Genomic DNA, 23,195 nt, shown 5'->3' with positions numbered 1-23,195 from the left:
ATCATCCATTGTACCTGAAGACTGGAAGGTGGCTAATGTAACCCCAATATTTAAAAAAGGCTCCAGGGGCGATCCAGGTAACTATAGACCAGTGAGCCTGACTTCAGTGCCAGGAAAAATAGTGGAAACTATTCTCAAGAACAAAATTGTAAGCATATAGAAAGACATGATTTAATGGAACATAGTCAACATGGATTTACCCAAGGGAAGTCTTGCCTAACAAATCTGCTTCATTTTTTTGAAGGGGTTAATAAACATGTGGATAAAGGTGAACCGGTAGATGTAGTGTATTTGGATTTTCAGAAGGCATTTGACAAAGTCCCTCATGAGAGGCTTCTACGTAAACTAAAAAGTCATGGGATAGGAGGCGATGTCCTTTCGTGGATTACAAGCTGGTTAAAAGACAGGAAACAGTGAGTAGGATTAAATGGTCAATTTTCTCAGTGGAAAAGGGTAAACAGTGGAGTGCCTCAGGGATCTGTACTTGAACCGGTGCTTTTCAATATATATATAAATGATCTGGAAAGGAATACGACGAGTGAGGTTATCAAATTTGCAGATGATACAAAATTATTTAGAGTAGTTAAATCACAAGCAGACTGTGATACATTGCAGAAGGACCTTGCAAGACTTGAAGATTGGACATCCAAATGGCAGATGAAATTTAATGTGGACAAGTGCAAGGTGTTGCATATAGGGAAAAATAACCGTTGCTGTAGTTACACGATGTTAGGTTCCATATTAGGAGCTACCACCCAGGAAAATGATCTAGGCATCATAGTGGATAATACTTTAAAATCGTCAGCTCAGTGTGCTGCAGCAGTCAAAAAAGCAAATAGAATGTTAGGAATTATTAGGAAGGGAATGGTTAATAGAACGTAAAATGTCATAATGCCTCTATATCGCTCCATGGTGAGACCACACCTTGAATACTGTGTACAATTCTGGTCGCCGCATCTCAAAAAAGATATAGTTGCGATGGAGAAGGTACAGAGAAGGGCAACCAAAATGATAAAGGGGATGGAACAGCTTCCCTATGAGGATAGGCTGAAGAGATTAGGGCTGTTCAGCTTGGAGAAGAGACGGCTGAGGGGGGATATGATAGAGGTCTTTAAGATCATGAGAGGTCTTGAACTAGTAGATGTGACTCGGTTATTTTCACTTTCGAATAAAGTTAGCAAGTAGCACATTTAAGACTAATCGGAGAAAATTCTTTTTCACTCAACGCACAATAAAGCTCTGGAATTTGTTGCCAGAGGATGTGGTTAGTGCAGTTAGTGTAGCTGGGTTCAAAAAAGGTTTGGATAAGTTCTTGGAGGAGAAGTCCATTAATGGCTATTAATCAATTTTACTTAGGGAATAGCCACTGCTATTAATTGCATCAGTAGCATGGGATCCTCTTAGTGTTTGGGTAATTGCCAGGTTCTTGTGGCCTGGTTTTGGCCTCTGTTGGAAACAGGATGCTGGGTTTGATGGACCCTTGGTCTGACCCAGCATGGCAATTTCTTATGTTCTTAATAACATTTTCAATACCAAGTTCTGCCATTCGAACTAGCATTGACAACTTGTGTTTTTCACTCAATACCTAGCAGTGACTGCCGTTCATCTACAAAGAACAACAGCATTCACGCGTTTCCTTTCCTGGACAACTGCCTAATAAGGAGTCAATCCAAACAAGCAGCTCTAAATTCTCACTATAAATCTAGAGCAGATCTGGGCACTACAGTCGCAACGGCCTTCCTGCCAGCAATTGCGCAGACATCCTATCAAATTGTCCATATCTCTGCGCTCATGGAACATAGCCTCGGCCCATCACATCTTTCATTGCTGGGCCACATGATTCCACGATCCACATCACTCCTATGGCCAGTCTAGCCATGAGAAGAACTCAGTGGATTTTAAAATTTCAGTGGCTCTAAGCCGTTCCACCGCTTTTGTCCCTGCTCCATGTCACCGATCCTTTACCAAATCCTCACATGATCTTGGCCATGTTCGCATCCAACTTGGGTTGGAGAACTCATATCAATATCCACCAAACCCAAAGTGCGTCGACTCCGCTCCATTACAAGTCTCAGATCAACTTCCTTGAGCTTCGAGCCATGCATTATGCCCTTTATGCCTTCCAACACTGCCTCTCACACAAAACTTTGTGGATTCAGACAGACAACATAGTAGCAATGTGGTATTCGAACAAACAGGGATGCACAGGCTCTTATCTATTCTGCCAGGCAGCCGCGCAGTTCTGAGCCTGGGTCCTCGCACACTCCATATATCTCCAGGCCACTTATCTAACAGGCATACCGAACATACTAACAGACCATATCAATCGATGTCTCCATCCCCACGAGTGGTCTCTGAATCCATGTGTAGTGAGCACAATCTTCTAGCACTGAGGTCAACCAACCATCGACCTCTTGTGTCCGAATCGAACCACAGAGTGGACAGATTCTGCTCCCTACACAGGCATACAAATGCGTTAGCCATGGGCACCTTTGCTCGCCCCTGCAACAAAGGCCTCCTATAGGCGTCTCTACCGATACCGCTCATAGCCAAAATTCTCCTGAATCTGCAGCAGTACAGGTTTTCAATGAATCTCATAACCCCATACTGGCCTTGACAAGTATGCTTCCCCATACTTTTCAGCCTATCACTCCAGGAACCAATTCGCCTGCCCACAGGCCAATCTCATAACACAGACTCACTGATATTCTCAGGTACTTGTAGCTTCATGACAATCTTCAACACGTAAGTCTTGCCATTCGAAATGGGCAAGATTTACCAAATGGTGTGCACAAAAAAATATTGGCCCCTTTTTCTAACATGGAAAATTATTTTCCTCGTAGCCATCACCTCTGCAAAAGGGTCAGTGAGTTACAAGCCCTTGTTGCATACTCACCCGACACTAGGTTCCTCCATGACCGAGTGGTCCTCCATACTCACCCTAAATTTCTTCTTAAGGTGGACACAGTCTCTCCCCTTACTCAGTCTCTAGTCTGCCCACTCTTCCCAAAGCCTCTCTTTCACTAGGGCGAGAGGGTTTTGCACACCTTGGACAGTAAGCGTGCACTTGGATTCTATCTAGACCGCACTGCAATCCATAGGAAATCCACCCAACTCTTTGCTTCTTTGACAAAGACAAGCTGCGAGTTCCAGTGGGCAAACAAACTCTCTCCGACTGGCTAACAGACTGTATCGAATTCTGCTATGAGGAAGCAGGCCTTCCTCTCCAGGGGTGAGTGCAGGCACATTTTGTAAGGGCCATGGCAACATTGGTAGCACACTATTGTTCAGTACCAATTGCCGACATCTGCTAGGCTGTGACATGGAGCTCACTTCACACATTTACAGCCCTCAACTGCTTAGATAAGGAAGTCCGTCAAGACTCTGCCTTTGGCTAAGCTGTCTTGCAGAACTTTGTTCCAGTATAATCCCCAACTCCTTCCACAACCACCTGCTGTGATTTCAGACTGTCTCATCCTTGCCAGTAGCACCCTAGTTATTGTGCCTGCTGCACAAGTTGTCTGCTAATGGCCTGTTGAATATGAGTCAGCCTGTAGCTTGCTAATCACCCATATGTGAGGACTACCATCCTGTTTGTCCTGGGAGAAAGCAAAGTTGCTTACCTGTAACAGGACTACATCTTGCTGTAGTCCTCACGAAACCCACCCACCACCCCACGGAGTTGGGTCCACTTACGTTTTGTTATTTTATTTTTCGCTCGCACTTTTTTGCTACAAACGAGACTGAAGAGAGACCCCTGTGGACACAGGGATCATGGCATGCTGGGCATGCTCACTTTGCCAGTCAAAGCTTTCTAGAAACTTTGACAGAAATGTTTTCCGTGATAGGGCTCTGTCCAGTGACGTCACCCATATGAGAGGAACATAAGAACCTAAGATATTGCCATGCTGGGACAGACCAAGGGTCCATCAAGCCCAGCATCCTGTTTCCAACAGAGGCCAAAAACCAGGCCACAAGAAACTGGCAATTACCCAAACACTAAGAAGAACCCATGCTACTGATGCAATTAATAGCAGTGGCTATTCCCTAAGTATAATTGATTAATAGCCATTAATGGACTTCTCCTCCAAGAACTTATCCAAACCTTTTTTGAACCCAGCTACACTAACTGCACTAACTACCTTCTCTGGCAACAAATTCCAGAGCTTTATTGTGCGTTGAGTGAAAAAGAATTTTCTCCGATTAGTCTTAAATGTGTTACTACAGGTGTTCTCCCAGGACTACATCCTGCTGTCCTGGGAGAACACCTGTTACAGGTAAGCAACTCTGCTTTATAAGTAGTAGATAAACCTATAGAAACTCAGAGAAAAACTTCTCTTTAGCAGCAACAGAGAAAATATCTTGACAAAAAGCACAATTGCACCTGGGCAGAAGTTCAGATGAAAATTGACTTGAGGGGGCTTGTGAAGTTAGATTTATTCTAATTAAAAAAATGTAGAAAAAACTGACATTATTTTGGGCATTAAATAATGCATTGTCTAACAGACTTGATAATAGATAAAAAGATTTAAATAAGCTTCTTAAAAATTCTTATTATTCATTATATTTTACACAATTTACAATATATATAAGTAGTTTTGCTTATAATATTATCTTGAGATCTTTAAGGGTGAAAAGAGGTAATTGAACAATTCTAAATTCCTGTCTTTTATTTATGCTTTGACATTTATTTTGAAATATGCTCTGGCTAGCCAGAACAAATTACTTCAGAATCTTCAGTAGGGAGATCTGTCTAGCATCAGCACTGAGTATACAGAAATTTCTTCTCATCTTCAACAATAAAGCCTTGGCAACATTCTTAAATAGAAAGCAGGATGTATAGGAATGCATGGCTTTTCAATCATTGGATCCTTTATTGTCAATATTGCCCTGAACAGATTTTAACATATGTTCATTTGCTTGCCATATTTGTAGTCTTTGCAGCAATATTTTGATTTTTCAGCATTTTTTATTTCCCTATTTAACTGTCTTCCTTTTGCGCTATCAATCTTCAGCATGGTCTGATGGTCTGATTAACTCTCTTTTGTCTGGACACGTAACTGTCAGTCTTCAGCCCTTTTGATTTTCAACATCAACAACAATATTTTTATTATGAAATCAGTAAATAAATACAAAAATCAAACAAACAGTTAATTCTTCATCAATCTACAAGTCAAGCAGGCTAGGATTTGGGATGGGATTCCTGGTGACGTTTTTGATGTAGAGAGGCAAATATAGGAATCATTAGCATAAAGATAGTATTGAAAGCCATAGGAGGAGATTGAAATACCAAGGAAACAGATATAGAGAGAGAAAAGAAGAAGGTCCCAAAACAGAGCCATAAGATGCATTGATTGATAGCTGGATAGTAGTGGCGGAAGATCCACCAGATCATATACTAAAGGTTTGATCGGAGAGGCAGAAGAAAACTAAGACAAAATGGAGCATTAACATCAAACAGATGAATTTTCAAAGGAGTTAAGCATGTAAATTTAACATACTATCGTAGCAATTTTCAAAAACCATTTATTCACATATGTGTACTGTATGTGGGTAAAACCTATAGACCATTCAATGGCATATATTGTAGCAATTTTCAAAAGCCACTTAATGTTGATAAAGTGCATTTATACAGATAAAACCCAGTTTTAAACATGTAAATGCTTTTGAAAATCAGGCCCTAAGTAAAGATAGAATATCAAGGAGCAGATGGTGATCAACAGAGTTGAAAGCAGCAGATAGATCAAGGATGATGAGGATCAAGTAAAGGTCTTTGGATTTGGCCAGCAACAGGTTACTGGAGACTTTGGCAATGGACATTTCTGTGGAATGTAGAGGGAAAAAATCAAATTGGAATTGATTCGTAATGGCTTGAGATGAAAGAAAATCAAGACAGTAGAGATGAATGGCACATTTGAGTAGTTGGAATTGAAAGGAAGGAGAAAGATGGGACAATAATTAGCAGAGATCCATTTAGAGTTTTTTGAGGAATGGTGTTATCACAGTATGTATGAAGGCAGCAGGAGCATTTGCAGTGGAAAGTTATAGATGCAGATATGACAGATGGAGGGGATGACAGCAGGGATGATAGAGTGAAAATGGGGTCAGAGAAACGTTAATGAATTTGGAATATTCTATATTTTATTATATTTTATTAAATATTCTATATTTTATTTCACAATTATTACTTAATATTAATTGATTTGCATTTTTTGTTCAATATTCTGTTGACTGTTTAATGTAAAGATACACGTTCCCTGTTCAATACTATGTTTATTGTTCAATGTAACGCCCCGGCGACAGTTGTGTTATATGGAAACCGACTTGATTTGATATATATATATCAAGAAAGGCGGTATATAAAAACCCTAAATAAATAAATAAATATACAGTTTTCTTCTCATTGATTTCCAAAAAGGAAGAAACCTTGGCAGGATCCAACAGAAAGGGATAGGAATGAAGTGAGGGAAGGATAGATGGAGGGGGAACTTGATCTGGTAGAGCAGGGGTCCCCAACCACCGGTCCGCGGACCGGGACCGGGCCATGGGAGTTTTTTGCCGGTCCGCAGCGCCGCCAAGCACCGGCAGGTGGGTCGCGCGCTCCCGGTCTCTCCCGCTGCTCTTCCTTCCCTGCTGCCATTGCCGCTGGGCTATCAGCACGTTCAAGCCCAGCGGGAACGGCAGCGGTGCAAAAAAAAAAAGCTGTGGCATCCGCGGCTGGCCTTTTCTTCTTCCCGCGCCCCCCCCTGACCCGGAACAGGAAGTGATACGCGGTGCGCGGGAAGGAGAAAGAGCCGTGCCGCATGAAAAAATAGCAGCGGTGACAGCTGATAATAGGTAAAGGAGACAGCAACGTGAGCCTCCCGCGGCCGATGGGATTCTTCTTTCTTGGCCTGTGGGGGCTGGAGGAGGAGGTGGTGCAGCTACCGTTTGTGCTCGGGGGGGAGGGAGAGGAAGTGAGTGAGAGAAAGAGAGAGAAGCAGGCAGCCAGCATGTGTGTGATTGACTGGTCAGAGAGCTGATGTGTGTGTGTGTGTGTGTGTGTGTATGTGAGAGACAATGAAAGTGATTGCTCAGGGAGGTGACTGATGTGTGTGTGTGAGAGAAAAAAAGCATGGAAGTGAGAAGTCTGGGTATGTGAGAAAGCATGGGCTTAAGAAGCCTGGTGTTGTGGGGGTGAAAGAAAGCATGGGAGTGAGAAACCTGGGTGAGTGTGCATGCATGAGAGAGAGAGACTGCTTGGTAAGGTGACGGTGTGTGTGAGAGAAAAAGACTGGTGTGTGTGTGAATGTGAGAGAATGTGATTCAGGGAATGAGAAGCCTGTGCACGTGGAGAGTGAGCATGGAAATGAGAGAGTCTGGTGTGTGTGTAACAGAGAGAAAGTGATTATGGGAATGAGAAGCCTGTGCATGTGAAGAGAAGTGAGCATGGGAGTGAGAAACCAGGGTGTGTGTGAGACACAGCATAGGAGGGAGAAGCCTGTATATCTGAAAGAGAACATGGATGATGTCCAAATTATTATCCCCATCACCGATTCACTAGACTGATGTGTGTGTGTGTGTGTGTGTGAGAGAGAGAGAGAGAAATAAAGTGATTATGGGAATGAGAAGCCTGTGCATGTGAAGAGTGAGCATGGGAGTGAGAAACCTGGGTGTGTGTGAGACACATCATGGGAGGGAGAAGCCTGTATATCTGAAAGAGAACATGGGAGTGAGAGACTGGTGAGTGTGTGTGTGTGTGAGAGAGAGAGACAGAGAAAGTGATTATGAGAGTGAGAAGCCCATATATGTAAGTAGAACACGGGAGTGGGAAGCCTGTGTGTGTGTGTATGGCATGAGAGAAACTGTTCAGGAAGGTGACTGGTGTGTGTGTGCCAAAGACTGTTTGGGAGATGATTGGTGTGTGAGAGACAGAAACTGGTCATGGGGGCATGACTGGTATGGTGTGTGTGTGTGAGTCATGGGCACTAAGGAAGAGGACCATAAGTATAGAGCTTAGCTTCTACTGCTGCTTCTGGTGTGTGCCACGGCCTGCAGGGAAGGGGAGTAGGACAGCTGCTGGAGGGGGTAAGTAAAAGTGGCTTTTTAAGTTTATTTTTCTTGACTGCCATTTTAATTGTGTGATGTCTGCTTTTTTGAAATATTTTATTGGTGTTTGGAGAATGTTTAATAGTTTTTATGAGTTTTTAATTGTTGGATGTTATTCTGTTCATAGCTGTTTTGAAACATTTATTCTGCTTATTAGTATAGTTTTACAATTATTTCTGTGTGGGGATCTATAGCTGCTTGCTAGTTCTGTTTTCCTAATAAGAGGTGTATTGGTTTTTAGGACCTGATTTAATATTTGTAGTGTTGCCTTTTCATAGATAGGGTTGCTCCTGTTTGAGTGTATTCCATAATACAGGTGTAACTGTGTGCAGATTAGTTTATGTGCATTACTACAGATCCTGGGAGTATGTTAGGTCGGTTCTGTGTCTGTTACCGAGATGAAATATTTTGCTAGCATGTAAGCATTTGTATCGGTCTTTTTTGTTGTGTTTACTCAAGAGGACATGCATTGGTGGTAAACTGCTGTCTTTTCATAAGTAGGGCTATTGAGCCTGGAAGTAGAAGGAGTTTGAGTTACTGTTACTGAGATGTCACCAGAACCAGAATATCTTTTTTGTAGGGTGAGTTGTATGGGGAATGTCATAATTCTGCTTTACATCCATTATTGTGGGTCAGGGGGGTTCCCGTGGATACATACTGTACTTTTACATCTAGCCCCATGACGATCATGGGTCAGTGTGCCATGCATATGAGAACCTATGGTGAGTTGAGTCACATTCACATTATAAATGTCATAATTAAATAAGTGTGCACTAAAATCCAACCCCCTCCATAACCCCGCCCTCATATGACCAAAGCCCCGCCCCTGCCCCGCCCTGCCGGGCCATGGAAAAATGGTCTTGCTTGAAGCCGGTCCCTGGTGCAAAAAAGGTTGGGGACCACTGTGGTAGAGAATTCAAGATCAATCTTGTGAGCCTTATCATGGAAGTAGTCTAGTCAACTATAGTCTGGGCAGAGAGTAAAAGTGAGGTTGGAGGCAGAGGTAATTGAGTGTGACAAAGAGACAGTGAGGATTGAAGGCAAGGAATTTTATGAGATGGATTAGTAATCTTGCTTAGCAAGTGCAAGAGCAGACTGGAAGGAGGCCAGCATGAATTTGAAATGTATGGATTTAGTATAAGCGTGCGATTTTAAACAGAGATGCTTTGCAGAATGGGCAAATGAATAAAGAGCAAATTATGGAGGTGAGCCAAGGCTGGCATTTGGTATGCATTACAGGATAAGGAAGGGGAGGAGCAAGAGTGTCTAATGTAGAAGAGAGCATAGTGCATGATATTAATACATAGGAGGTAGATCTTTCAAGGACAGAAGGCTCTAGAGGGGTCATGGGAAGCGGGTGAAAGGGAGTAGACTCAGGAGTAATCTAAGGAAATTTTTTTCATAGAGGATAGTGGGTACATGGAATAGCCTCCCCGTAGAGGTGCTGGAGACAAAGACAGTATTGGAATTCAAGAAAGCATGGGATAAATACAAGGTATCTATGTGAGAGTGCTGGGAATTGTAAACCTGATTAGTGATGTGGAGGAGTAGCCTATTAGTTAGAGCAGTGGGCTGCAAACCAGGGAAGCCAGGATTCAAATCCCACTGCTGCTCTTTGTGCTCTTGAGCAAGAAACTTTACCCTCCATTGCCTCAGGTACAAACTTATTGGGAGATTCATCAAGCCACGGTAGTGCTCTAATGCCCATTAAAAAGCTTATATTGGATGATAGAACACTAGTACAGCAATATACACAACATTTTGAATATTCCCGCCCAGGTTTCCTCCCCTACTACAGTGACCTTCTTTGCATGCATGAATAATGCAAATGCATGCAAAGAAGGTAGTGCATATGTAATCCTATGCAAATATATTCTCCTAGGACAAGCAGGATGGTAGTCCTCACATGTGGGTGACATCATCCAATGAAGCCTGGCATGGAAAACCTTTGTCAAACTTTCTAGAAGCTTTGACCAGCAGACTGAGCATGCCCAGCCTGCTACTATCTGCGCACCCACGCAAGGTTTCCCTACAGTCTATTCTTTTGCCTCGAGGTCCATGGAGCTTCAACGTTTTCATTTTTTTCCTCGATTCTTCAAGTTGTTTTCCAAATCCTCATTGGGTTCCCCTTCACGGTCGGTGCCCCTCAATACGGTAGGTTCATTTTCAGCTATTTTTTTCCAAACTTGTGGTCAATTCCCAACTCCCCACCCCACAGTGTCCATCGGTCATCGACCACATGCCGGGTGTTTTTCATGGCGTCAACCGATTTTCGTCGGTGCCCCCTGTGTCTGCGGACCATGTCCATCACGGATCCGCACGAGGGTTGCATCCTCTGCCTGGGGGCCTCATACGACGTCCGGATGTGCCATCTGTATGACCAGATAACACCCAAAGGGTGTCGTGTGTGTCTCGATAAAATAGAGAAACATTTTGGGACTCTAAAATCTTCCACACCAGCGTCGGTCCCTTCAGTACCTAGAGATTGCGGAGAGCCAGCCTACCCGCTTCCGCTCGCAGTCCCTTTAGTACTACCTCCAATGATCGGGGAGAGGGGGATTGATCCTCGATGATCTCCCCACTCTCTCAGACCTCAGGGTCATCAGCATCCTCAGTGCTGGGGAAAGACCGGGCCGAGCACCGGAAATGATCCCGCAAGCATTGACACTGGTCACCATCAACCCATGGTTCCAATTCTGGAGCGGCATCAGCGGCTGCAGAGCCACCATCAAAGCGACACTGGCCATGGGAGGCCCCATCCTCTAGTGCGCCCGGTAGCATGAGGTTTTCCTCACCGACACCGGTTCGGGGCACCGTGCCACCTCGGAAGCCCGAGGAAGAGCCGGTGATGACTCGTGTCCCTCCATAAGTCCTGGCCACCCAGGACTTTCAGGAGGAGTTGGACCACAGTGTGCAATCGGCAGAGCTCAAAGCACTGCAAAGCGTTGAACTGCTGGTGCCACCAGCCCCCATACCGGTGCCTGAGCCTCCGCCCTCGATATTGGCACCACTGCTGGAGTGTCTGGATGTCCATCTCGGTGCACTACCGATGCAGCCGGTGCTTGAAGGGCCCTCGATGCCCCATCGGCCACCAATGCCCTCCACTGAGCGATCCCGAATCTTGGGTCCTCCGAGGAGGAAGATACGGCTGATACTGTGTTCCCTTGCCCATGGTTCCCCAAGCCTTTGCTGGATCCCTCCAGCTTACCACAGCTGTGGTAAGCCCTCCAGCTTACCACAGCTTACCTCCAGCTTACCACAGCTTACCAGCAGTGCTGTCTGTGCCCTCACAGCCTCCGAAGCCTTCGGATCCCAGGGCTGATACCCCTCATGGACCTTGCCCATGGTGTCCAGGTCCTAGTGAGGAAGAGAGGTCCTATGACCCCTGGGGTGACGACTCTACAGACTCATCATCGGATTATTCCAATGATCCCCTTTCGGAGCCCTCTCCTCTAGAGGAGGGGCACCGGTCACCATCTAAAGACTTGTCTTTTGTGGGGTTTGTCAGGGCTGTGGCCGAGGCCATTCCCTTTCAGCTCCTTAAGGAGGAGGATGTGCGTCACAAGATGCTGGAAGTCCTTCAGTTCATCAACCCTCCTAAGGAAATCGTGGCGGTTCAGATCCACGATATTTTCAAAGAACTCCTTCTCTGCATGTGAGAGCACCCCATTTCTGTCTCCCCCATTAACAGAAAGGCTGATGCCACCTACTTGGTGCCACAGGCTGTGAGGTTTGATAGGAGACAGCTCCCCCACCAGTTAGTGGTCATGGAGTCTGCCTTAAAAAAGGCCCGGTATTCCCGTACCCATGCCTCCGCTCCTCTGGGATGCAAGCATAGGGTGCTGGATGCGCTGGGGAGGAAGATTTTCCAAAGCGCCATGCTGGTTGCCTGCATCACCACCTACCAAATTTATGTGACCCAGTACAACCGCAATCTCTGGAAACGAGTCCAAGATTTCACGGAGGATCTTCCCCAGCAACAGCAGTAAGCCCTTGCTGCCATTGCCTCGCTGGGCCTGGAGGTGGGAAAACACAAGGTGCTTTCTACCTACGATGTTTTTGAGATGGCAGCCCGTTTGGCCACCGTGAGCATCGGCACCAGACGCATGGCTTGGCTTCGGGCCTCTGATCTCCAGCCAGAGGTCCAGGACAGACTTGCCGACCTCCCCGTACAGATGAGAATCTGTTCGGGGAAAAAGGCCGGGATGCAGTGGCGCAACTGAAGGACCATCACGATACCCTTCAGCAGCTGTCTGCTAGTGCCTCGGAAGGTTCATCCTCAACCAGGAAACCCTCCAACCAGGTTCTTGGAAACCTTTTTATCGGCAGAGGAAATATCCTCCAGCCACTTGGACTCGTCCACCTCGCGCCAGTTCCAGGGATCGTCCCAGCCAACAACAGACGCTTAGGCCCCAACTGGCTCCCCAGCCAGCCCTGGCCACGGGCTTTTGACTGGCGGTGAGGGAACACAAGTCAGCAGGCCGTACCCCTGATGTCCAATCTCCCAGTCGGTGGCAGGCTCCTCATCTTCACCTGTCACTGGGAAGAGAGAACATCGGACTGTTGGGTCCTCTCCATTGTTCGCCAGGGATACCATCTGCACCTCAGCCAGCCCCCAGAGACCTCTCCGCCATGTCCATTGTGGGGTTCATCCACCCATCTGGTCCTCCTTCAAATGGAACTCTCCACCCTCCTTGCAGTGGGCATGGTGGAACCGGTCCCTCGCCATCAACAGGGCCAAGGGTTCTACTCAAGGTATTTCCTCATTCCTAAAAGGAATGGCGGCCTGTGCCCCATTCTCAGCCTCAGGGCGTTGAACATGGAGCTCTCTCCACACCTTCGCAACCCACTACTGTCTTGACAAGGCTGGGCGACTCCGTCTTTGGCCAGTCTGTCCTACGGAATTTATTCCCATGTAAAAACCCAACTCGTCCTACCTCGACTCACTGTGAATTTCAGGCTGCCTCATCATTGGCAACAGCACCCCAGTTGTTGTACCTGTTGCACATGTTGTGTGCTGGTTGGCCTACTTCATTATGATATAAAAAATCATAGGCAAAAACCTCTATCGCTGATGATGATATGATTTTTATAATTCTAATGAGGTTTTTTAAGATGAATAAATTATTCTTTTTGCACCTACATAATGTAGAATATTCTTATTGAGTGTAAACTGTGCTGTATTTAATAAATTATTAATGGAATTAGAGGAAAGTTTCATATATCATGTAGGTGTCCCCGCACCACTACTTTGTGGTATATAATCATAAACTCTCCTCCTCCTCCACAAGTGGGATTTTTTGTGTGTAAGAAAAATTGTTTTGCTGTGTGTGTGATAACCTAAAGACTCTTCCGGGGCTGAGTGGTCGGTTGTATTTCTATGCGAATAAACGCGTTGTAAAACTTTACAAACGTTAATATAAAGTAAACAAGAAATGAAAGTCAGACTTCCCCAATTGATGTTGGTGTATGCTGTCCACCTTCTAGTAACAGTCCCGACACGAACTATCCGTGTTTCAGATGTCGAATCTTTCCTGAGGGGTGTAAGTTGATACTGGACAACCAATTTCTTGGGGTCTGAATCTCTCCGCGTGGTGAATGCTCAAGCGGTTTCGACTTTCGCCTCGTAACGATGTTGCTCTGACCTCGCCTCCAGGAAGGATAGTCTGTCGGTATACCGTGACTCCTTTTATGTGAGTCAGCGGAAGTAAAATTAGCCAATGGAGTCATTGGAAAAGCCTTATATGTCTGTGACGTAACTAGCCGACCTGATCGGGAACTGCCCGACCTGATCGAGAACTTGCTAATGCTGAAACACAAACCTAAAAGAGCCTGATGTATCTACGACGTGACTAACCGACCTGATCGGGGACTACCAGACCTGGTTGGAAACTTGCTAATGCTGTAACACAAACCTGAGAGAGCTGCGAATGATTGGTATGCTTTTGTCGTGCGTGGATGGCGCACTGAATGACGTGCTGGACCACTGAATAGTAAACTATCTCTTCATATAATACTGCTGTTAGTCAAACCTGTGAAGGAACTTTGTAATTCCAAATCATCCGTATTATATGTTAAAATGGTCCGTAAAATCTCAGATTCTTTTTTGTTCATAATGATGTCAAACTCTACAACAAAGTATTCCAATTGAGTTCGTCATTCATGCCCCGGGGGACTGATGATGTAAGTGTAAAGATCCAAAATGCTTCACGGTGATTGAAGAGGATCCGAATATCACCCCCCCTCGCTGGGGGTTCTACTTGTTCTAATACTGTCCATTTTAATTCTGTGATGGTATGTCCAGAGTCTGGCAAATGTTGTACCATAGGTGCCGTCATCTTGGCACCTATGGTGCAACATTTGGCACCTTTGGCACCTATGGTACACCTTTGACACCTACGGTACAACATTTGTCAGACTCTGGACATACCATCACAGAATTAAAATGGACAGTATTAGAACAAGTAGAACCCCCAGCGAGGGGGGGTGATATTCGGATCCTCCTCAATCACCGTGAAGCATTTTGGATCTTTACACTTACATCATCAGTCCCCCGGGGCATGAATGACGAACTCAATTGGAATACTTTGTTGTAGAGTTTGACATCATTATGAACCAAAAAGAATCTGAGATTTTACGGACCATTTTAACATATAATACGGATGATTTGGAATTACAAAGTTCCTTCACAGGTTTGACTAACAGCAGTATTATATGAAGAGATAGTTTACTATTCAGTGGTCCAGCACGTCATTCAGTGCGCCATGCACGCACGACAAAAGCATACCAATCATTCGCAGCTCTCTCAGGTTTGTGTTACAGTATTAGCAAGTTTCCGACCAGGTCGGGTAGTCCCCGATCAGGTCGGTTAGTCACGTCGTAGATACATCAGGCTCTTTTAGGTTTGTGTTTCAGCATTAGCAAGTTCTCGATCAGGTCGGGCAGTTCCCGATCAGGTCGGCTAGTTACGTCACAGACATATAAGGCTTTTCCAATGACTCCATTGGCTAATTTTACTTCCGCTGACTCACATAAAAGGGGTCACGGTATACCGACAGACTATCCTTCCTGGAGGCAAGGTCAGAGCAACATCGTTACGAGGCGAAAGTCAAAACCGCTTGAGCATTCACCACGCGGAGAGATTCAGACCCCAAGAAATTGGTCGTCTAGTATCAACTTACACCCCTGAGGAAAGATTCGACATCTGAAACACGGATAGTTCGTGTCGGGACTGTTACTAGAAGGTGGACAGCATACACTAACATCAATTGGGGAAGTCTGACTTTCATTTCTTGTTTACTTTATATTAACGATTGTAAAGTTTTACAACGCGTTTATTCGCATAGAAATACAACCGACCACTCAGCCCCGGAAGAGTCTTTAGGTTATCACACACACAGCAAAAAAAATTTTCTTACACACAAAAAATCCCACTTGTGGAGGAGGAGGAGAGTTTATGATTATATACCACAAAGTAGTGGTGCGGGGACACCTACATGATATATGAAACTTTCCTCTAATTCCATTAATAATTTATTAAATACAGCACAGTTTACACTCAATAAGAATATTCTACATTATGTAGGTGCAAAAAGAATAATTTATTCATCTTAAAAAACCTCATTAGAATTATAAAAATCATATCATCATCAGCGATAGAGGTTTTTGCCTATGATTTTTTATATTGATTGTTTAAATCGCTGATATAGTGGTGTATTATATTGATATAATTTGGTTTGTCTACTTCATTATGAGCCAGCCTGTAGCTTGCTATTCACCCATATGTGAGGACTACCATCCTGCTTGTCCTGAGAGAAAGCAGAGTTGCTTACCTGTAACAGGTGTTCTCCCAGGACAGCAGGATGTTAGTCCTCACGAAACCCACCCACCATACCGCGGAGTTGAGTTCAATAACATTTTCTGATTTTATTTTTTGCTCGTACATTTTGCTACAAACAAGACTGAAGGGGGACCCCGTATGGCCACAGGGTTAGAGGCATGCTGGGCATGCTCAGTGTGCCAGTCAAAGTTCTAGAAACTTTGACAAAAGTGTTCTGTGACAGGGCTCCATCTGATGATGTCACCCATATGTGAGGACCAATATCCTGCTGTCCTGGGAGAACACCTGTTACAGGTAAGCAACTCTGCTATCTTTCATTTAAAAAATCATTTTAAAAGAGTAATAACATTGGGAAAAAATGCACAGCATAAAAAAACCACAGTGAAGCTAAATGTTATTGCATATTTGCAAGGGAAACAGGAAGTTGATACAGATAATACAGTAGTATTCCCAGCTCAAATATAGTAATGCAAATCAGAATGAACCTACTGTATATATACTAGTAATTATTATAATTTTCAATTTCTATTGGCAGAAAATGGTTAATGGAAGATTATTTTTCTGAATGTATCTTATGGCGCCAACACCATTCTGGCATGTTAGCTGCTCATACAATGGCAAGTGTGTTAAATTACTGGTTCCAGGATTCTCCTCCTGGGGAGCTTGTATCATTGGGAGTAATCAGTGAAGGTAGGGATCCACTTTGTTATTCTTTATCTATTGAGTCATTTGCTACCTCATTCAGACCCAAATACCATATGGTTTGTATGCAATGATTTATTTCTCTCAGAGAGATCTGAAACAAAGCCTTGTCAAGTCACCATTTATTTATTTATTTAACATTTTTTCTATACCGATCTTCAAGGTTGAATACCATATCAGGTCGGTTTACATCGAACAGGGGTAGATCAAGGTAACATAACATAACAAAGGAACAACTTTTTATAATTAGTGGAGACAAAGCAGAAAAGTAAGGAAGTTACATAATAACAAGGACCATGAACTAGGAAGCTGAATTCAGCTGGAAAAAGAGAAACCTTAAGAAGGTATTAAATTAAAATACATGGTGAAAAAGACCGAGCATGGTCTAGAGCTAGTTAGCTTATTAGGGTAGGAGACTAGTAACTGATGAGAATATTGAAGGGGCGAAGTTCCATATTCAATGCTGAGTAGTTGTAGTTGTCTAGTGAAAGTTTGAAGGATCAGGGAAGGCTTGTAAGAAGAGCCAAGTTTTGAGTTTTTTTTTAAATGTTGGTAGGCACGGTTCCATTCTGAGTTCTGCAGGTAGGTTGTTCCAGATGGCTGGACCCGCTGTGGAAAAAGCTCGGTCTCTGGTAGAGATGAGTCGTGTAGCTTTAGAAGGTGGGGGTTGTAGTGCTCCTTTGTAGGTTTCTCTCATTGTCTGGAATGCTTGTTTTCCACTTCCATATAGAGACCAACTATTGCAAAGAATATATACAAAAGTTACATATGCACATATCAGTATTACTGTGAATGTAACATTAATAACTTTTGTATAAAAGCTATTATCAATAAAGTTTCAGGAAACACATTTTTTTATCTGGTTTTAGAAAACTGAGCTCTCTCTCAGAGAATTGGAGTACACTAGTGTGGCAACATCATATGACCAATCACTTTTGATCCATGTCACCAGGTCACATCCAGGCCACTGTATATATGCTAGTAATCATTATAATTTCCAGTTTCTCTTGGCTGAAAATGGGGAACTGCCTCGTCAGGTCAGTTTGGTATTCTTCATGTCTGTGGTGTTTCTGGGTGGGAAATAGGAAGTATTTTCAGAAATGGACACCAAGGATATTCAGAAAAAGCTAGAGGAGGCAGCCAGTGAGCTGCTGACAGTAATTTTATCATCACTATGAGGTTCTTAGACTTCAATATAGATGCATTCAGCCCAATGCTTCCCCTGCAGGTCAAACCAAAAAGGTACCTTCCAGTGCTATTCTGTCCTTTACAGTACTTAATTTCTGCCCTAAATATGATCGATGATCTGAGTGTGGTTGTCTAATCTTATTTTAAATGTATGTTTTTCTGCGTCTTTAGGTCAGTTTGGTATTCCTAAGGAGATTATCTTCTCCATGCCTGTGACGTTTCAGGAAGGGAAATGGAAAGTATTTTCAGAGATGGACACCAAGGATATTCAGGAAAATCTGGCGAAGGCAGCCAGTGAGCTAATCACGGTAATTTTATCATCATTATGAGGCTCTTAGACTTCAATATAAATGCATTCAGCCAAATCCTTACCCTGCAGGTCAAACCAAAGAGATACCTTCCAGTGCTATTCCTCCTTTACAGTACTTAATTTCTGCCCTAAATATGATCAATGATCTGTGGGTGACTGTCTAATCTTAGCCACCAAAGAATATTAATTTAAAATTTCCTCAGTTAAGAGCAGATTTTTTATAGAAAACTTAGAATAGCTATTACTTGGCAATTGAATTGTCAGAACATATGGGCTAAAAGTGCTTTCTTTCAGTGGTAGCTGAAGGAAAAGCTCAAGGTCTCAGATTGTCTCTCTCCTTTATTGAAGTGATACTGATAAGCACTCCCTGAGTCTCTGTGTTTCTCTATCAACAAGAAGTAGATAACATCAACACAAGTGTATGATGTCATCCATAAGAACCACAACAGATTGGCTCTATCAGAAAAACCTTCTGGGCAGCTACCACCTCTCGAGCCCCCTCAGTCTGTTTTCATTTGAGCTACTGGCTGGACACCATTGTGCTTTCTCTTGAGATTTTTTCTCCATTGCTGCTGAAGATAATTTTTTCTCTTAGTTCCCCTCAGTCCCCCCAACTAAAAAAAAGCTAAAAAAAAAAAAAAAAAATTCACCATGCTCAGGGGCTTCAAGAGTTCCTATTGTGGGTATAAGATAATCAATGCCCTTACCACACAGACCACACTTATTTTTATGCTTGGACCTTTGGTTACTATGTAATCACTATATCCAGACTACCAAATAAGTCCTCATATATCACTACCAATCACCAGACGTCATAAATTTTGATAAAGATTTATATGACCATCATACTAGGCTTCATCGCATACAGGCCAATCCAGTACCGAGCGGTAGGAAGAGCTGCGTTAGTGCCTACGGCACCCGCGGTTACCGCCCGCACAGTGCAGCTCACCTACCGCTCGATCCTGAACCCTAATTATATGTAAATGTAAGCCGCGTCCGAAAAGCCTTAGGCCCGCGCAACCCAGGATACTGGATAGAGCGCCTATACAGGATCCTGGGTGCGCGGGCCTAAGGCTTCACGGCACGCTGGTATCTGTCATTTCAAATGTCATTTGAAATGACAGATACCAGGAAGCGAAAAAACCAAAAGCAAAAAGTAAGTCGCTTCCCCGCTTCACTCTTCCCTCTTCCCGGAGCAAGGCTGCTTTTCGCGCCCTGCTCCGGGTGGAGGGAAGAGTGAAGCGGGGAAGCGACTTACTTCTTGCTTTTCGTTTTTTTCCTTCGCCGCTGTCAGTGTGCCCCCTCCTCTCGGAGCATGGCGCGAAAAGCAGCCTTGCTCCGGGAGGAGGGGGAGCACACTGACAGCGGCGAAGCAACGGCGAAGACAGCGTCGAAGCAACACGAAGACAGCGGCGAAGCAACACGAAGACAGCGGCGAAGCAACAGCAAAAAAAACCCAAAAGCAATTTTGGGTTGGTTTTTTTTCAAAGCGACAATTTTATTTTTTTTTCCAAAAGCGACTTACTTTTGGGATCTGTCAAGATCCCAAAAGTAAGTCGCTTTTGGATGCCTGCCAACTTACTTTTCTGAAGCCATCATCAGGAACCCCTGCGATCGTAGCTCCTCCCGACGAACTCAAAGATGGCCGCCTGCACGGGGGAAGCGTACAATTGGCCGCTGAAGACGTGACTTCGTGACGTCACGTCTTCAGCGGCCAATTGCACCCTTTCCCCGTGCAGGCGGCCATCTTCGTCGGGAGGAGCTACGATCGCATGTGTTCCTGATGATGGCTTCAGAAGAGTAAGTTTTGCAGGCGTCCAAAAGCGACTTACTTTTGGGATCTGTCAAGATCCCAAAAGTAAGTCGCTTTTGGAAAAAAAAAAAAATTGTCGCTTTGAAAAAAAAACAAACAAAATTGCTTTTGGGTTTTTTTTGCCGTTGCTTCGCCGCTGTCTTCGTGTTGCTTCGCCGCTGTCTTCGCCGTTGCTTCGACGCTGTCAGTGTGCTTCCCCTCCTCCCGGAGCAAGGCTGCTTTTCGCGCCCTGCTCCGAGAGGAGGGGGCACACTGACAGCGGCGAAGCAAAAAAAAAAAACCAAAAGTCGCTTTGCCGTTGTAGTCTCCGTGGCAGCCCCAGTCCGGACATCGGAGGGGGGCTGCAACGTTTTTTACGCTTTTTTTTTTTGGCTTCGGGGGCAGGGGAGAGGACTGGGGCTGCCACGGAGACCGGCACCCATGATCGCGGCCGGGGCAGGCGAGCGGGGGCTAGGGGAAAGCTTTCCACCTACCCTTACCCATGCCTCTACCGCCTGGGTCAAGGTAGGCGGTAAGTTTGCAGGTTAAACGCGCGACAAAACGGCAGGGAAAACTAGCGTTAGTCGGGGCACGGGTTACGGGATGCTAGGGAATAGCTAATTCGCTCGTTTGCATGCAATATCGCGCTAATTCGCTCGTTTGCATGCAATATGCATGCCTCGGGCGGAAGAGGTTGCCCGGGGAATTTAGGACGCGGTAGGAGTAGGTTAAAGGGGATTCGGGATCGCAGGAAGGGCTAACGCGGCCGAAAACGAAGTTAAAAACGGCTTAGGAGCAGGGTAAACGCGGCCGCACTTTACAGGATAGGCCTGATAGTAATCAAACTTTAGGATTCAGCCTTCTTTATAATCATCGGTCATTTTCATCAAGTGACCCAATGTCCCCACTTTTGTGAAAATTCTTATTATTTTTTAAATTTTAAATTTTTGATTTTTTGCAAATAACATCAGCTTCTTTAATCAAAATGTTAAGATTCAGATTCATAGAGAATTTCAAATGAATTATAGTTGTACACTTATCTGCATGCCCAAATTCCTGCAGAAGCCATCATGTCTAAAACCCGACACGGGACCGTGTTTCGGACCTACGTCCTTTTTCAAGGGCTCAAATAACTGCGTCTGTAAAAAATAATGTTCTATTATAGCATAATTCAGTACGAGATGCTTTGGCAATTGAAAACAGGTACTCGATTCCACTTTGATCCAACATGCCAACACAACATACAAATGCTTACTGTTTGTGTGATCATATAATGAGCGTCACAGCAGCTCAGTGTTCCTTTTCTGGCTTTGAAATCGGAACCCCCTTCAATTTTGTTACTTAAAGCTCACATCTGTCAATCTCTATTATGACGAGTCTCAGTGCACTCTGAAGGGATTAGTGCACCTTCAGACTTGCCCTCCCCCAGCTTTATAATTACAAATGACAGTGATACTTTTTAAAATAAGAGTAGACCACTCCACGGCTACATTTAGACCTCCTGGATGTACAGTGTTCAGATGGTGAATCCATTGCTGTTCTTTGAAATTCAAGGCCACTTTCGAATTTCCTCCTCGTGGATTTATAAGCAATTGTTCGATTACCCTCCATTTTAAATCCCGAAAAGTAAGTTTAAATTGAATGCAATGGGACACAATCGGGGCTTGTAACTTCTCTGTTGCTACGCAACTCCGGTGCTCTATCAGGCGTGTCCATATGGTACGTTTTGTTCTGCCCACATAGTATAAATTACACGGACAGATTAGTAGGTAGACCACATTGCTAGAAGCACAATCAGTATAATGGTATGCTTGATGTCTTTTACCCCGTGTGTCAAACCAGCATGTGCCTATGATCGCCTGGTCACAAAGTGTTATTGTTTGTAAGGTTTCAGGTGGACCCTTGGACACTGTGGCTGCTGACCATGTCCACGGGGGGAAGTCCCGTGAGGGGCCACAGGTCAGGCTCAGCTTTAGGACACACAACACAGATAGATCTTTTATTAACAGTATTGAGGAGCCACCAGAGGTGGCAGTAGTGAGCAGAGATGAAGTCCAGCTGGGCTTGTAGTCCCTCAGGGCTCTGGAACAACGATCCCACAATAGCTGTGCTGTAGTGAAGAGAAACTGAGATAGTGAGTACAATGAAGTATATGCAGGGTTCTGGAATAGAGCCTCGTTGGTTGAGTACTCACACAGTGGTTTCTCTCAGCAGGGAACACAGGAGCTGGAGTAAAGTCAGGCCCTCAAGGAGCGAGTACCTGGTTCCAGGGAACAGCTCAGAGAGGTAGATGGTAACTCACTGATGGTGTAGGCAGCGGTATCTTCCAGGAAGAAGTGAAGTCCAGGCAGTGAGTCAGGGAACATGGGCCCTCGAGGAGCGAGTACCGGTTCCAGACAGCAATCTGAAAGAGAAGAGAGAGGCCCCCGAGGAGCGGGTACTCCAAATAGAGTAAGTCCAGTAATGGAGAGGCAGAGTAGCTAGGTACGGAGAGCGAATCCCATCCATAAGGAGTTCCAACCCTTGCTAACTCAATTAGCTAGCAGTAGTGTAGGCTTTTTGTATCACAGGGGGACGCCCCTGAGGTTCGCACCAAAGAAAGTATTTGAAGCAGGGCCGCGCGGCACGTGCGCCCTAAGGCAGCTGGACAGCATGGTGGGGGGCAGTGCCCAAGCCGGACCGGGGACGCCGGAGAGGATGGCAGGCAGACGCCACGGTAGCCAAACATCCGTCAACTGCGTAGGGAGTCGCCAGAGAGGTAAGGAGGGCAGAGTGGAGACGTCGGGCAGCAACAGTCGTAACACAAAGGTTACAATTCTGACATGACCAATGTCCACGTTGTCTAGTGTCATCAATCACCGGAACTGGCCTTAAAAAAGAATGTACCACAAGATTTCTAATGTTCATTCCTGGGCTATATGCAATCACCGGCCTTTCCTTGAAAACATCATGAATTTTGAGAACCTGCCAATGTTGTAATATCAACGCGGCAATAGCTGGTGCTTTTGCAGAATAAATCAGGGTACAGACTAATGACAAAGATGATTGTGATGTCTCCTTATCTAGTAATAACCATTGGCGTTCGGCATTAACTGCCCTCTTATATGCTTTTTAAATAATTTTCATCGGATAACCTCAGTCTAATAATTTCCAAAAGAGCACATCAGATTGAATAGTAAACTCTAACTTAGTGCTACATAATCGACAGAGACGTAAAAATTGTCCCACTGGTAAATTCTTACGCAAATGAAAAGGATGAAAGCTGGTGAAGTATA

General features: G+C 44.6%; 1 protein-coding gene across 3 annotated transcripts in view; it reads left to right on the top strand.

Moving 5' to 3' along the window:
* MDH1B (malate dehydrogenase 1B) overlaps nt 1-23,195 on the top strand; it is a 128,351-nt gene that overhangs the window by 85,775 nt on the left and 19,381 nt on the right. For all 3 annotated transcript variants that reach the window (XM_029606350.1, XM_029606349.1, XM_029606348.1), the window contains 2 exons: nt 16,464-16,618; nt 17,990-18,126. In XM_029606350.1, the coding sequence (XP_029462210.1) occupies nt 16,464-16,618; nt 17,990-18,126 (292 nt within the window). The remainder of the gene's footprint in view (nt 1-16,463; nt 16,619-17,989; nt 18,127-23,195) is intronic.

Source organism: Rhinatrema bivittatum, chromosome 6, assembly GCF_901001135.1.
Source record: "Rhinatrema bivittatum chromosome 6, aRhiBiv1.1, whole genome shotgun sequence".
Classification (NCBI taxonomy): domain Eukaryota; kingdom Metazoa; phylum Chordata; class Amphibia; order Gymnophiona; family Rhinatrematidae; genus Rhinatrema; species Rhinatrema bivittatum.
The sequence above is the reverse complement of the archived record's forward strand: the minus strand, read 5'-3'. Positions and strand labels throughout refer to the sequence as shown.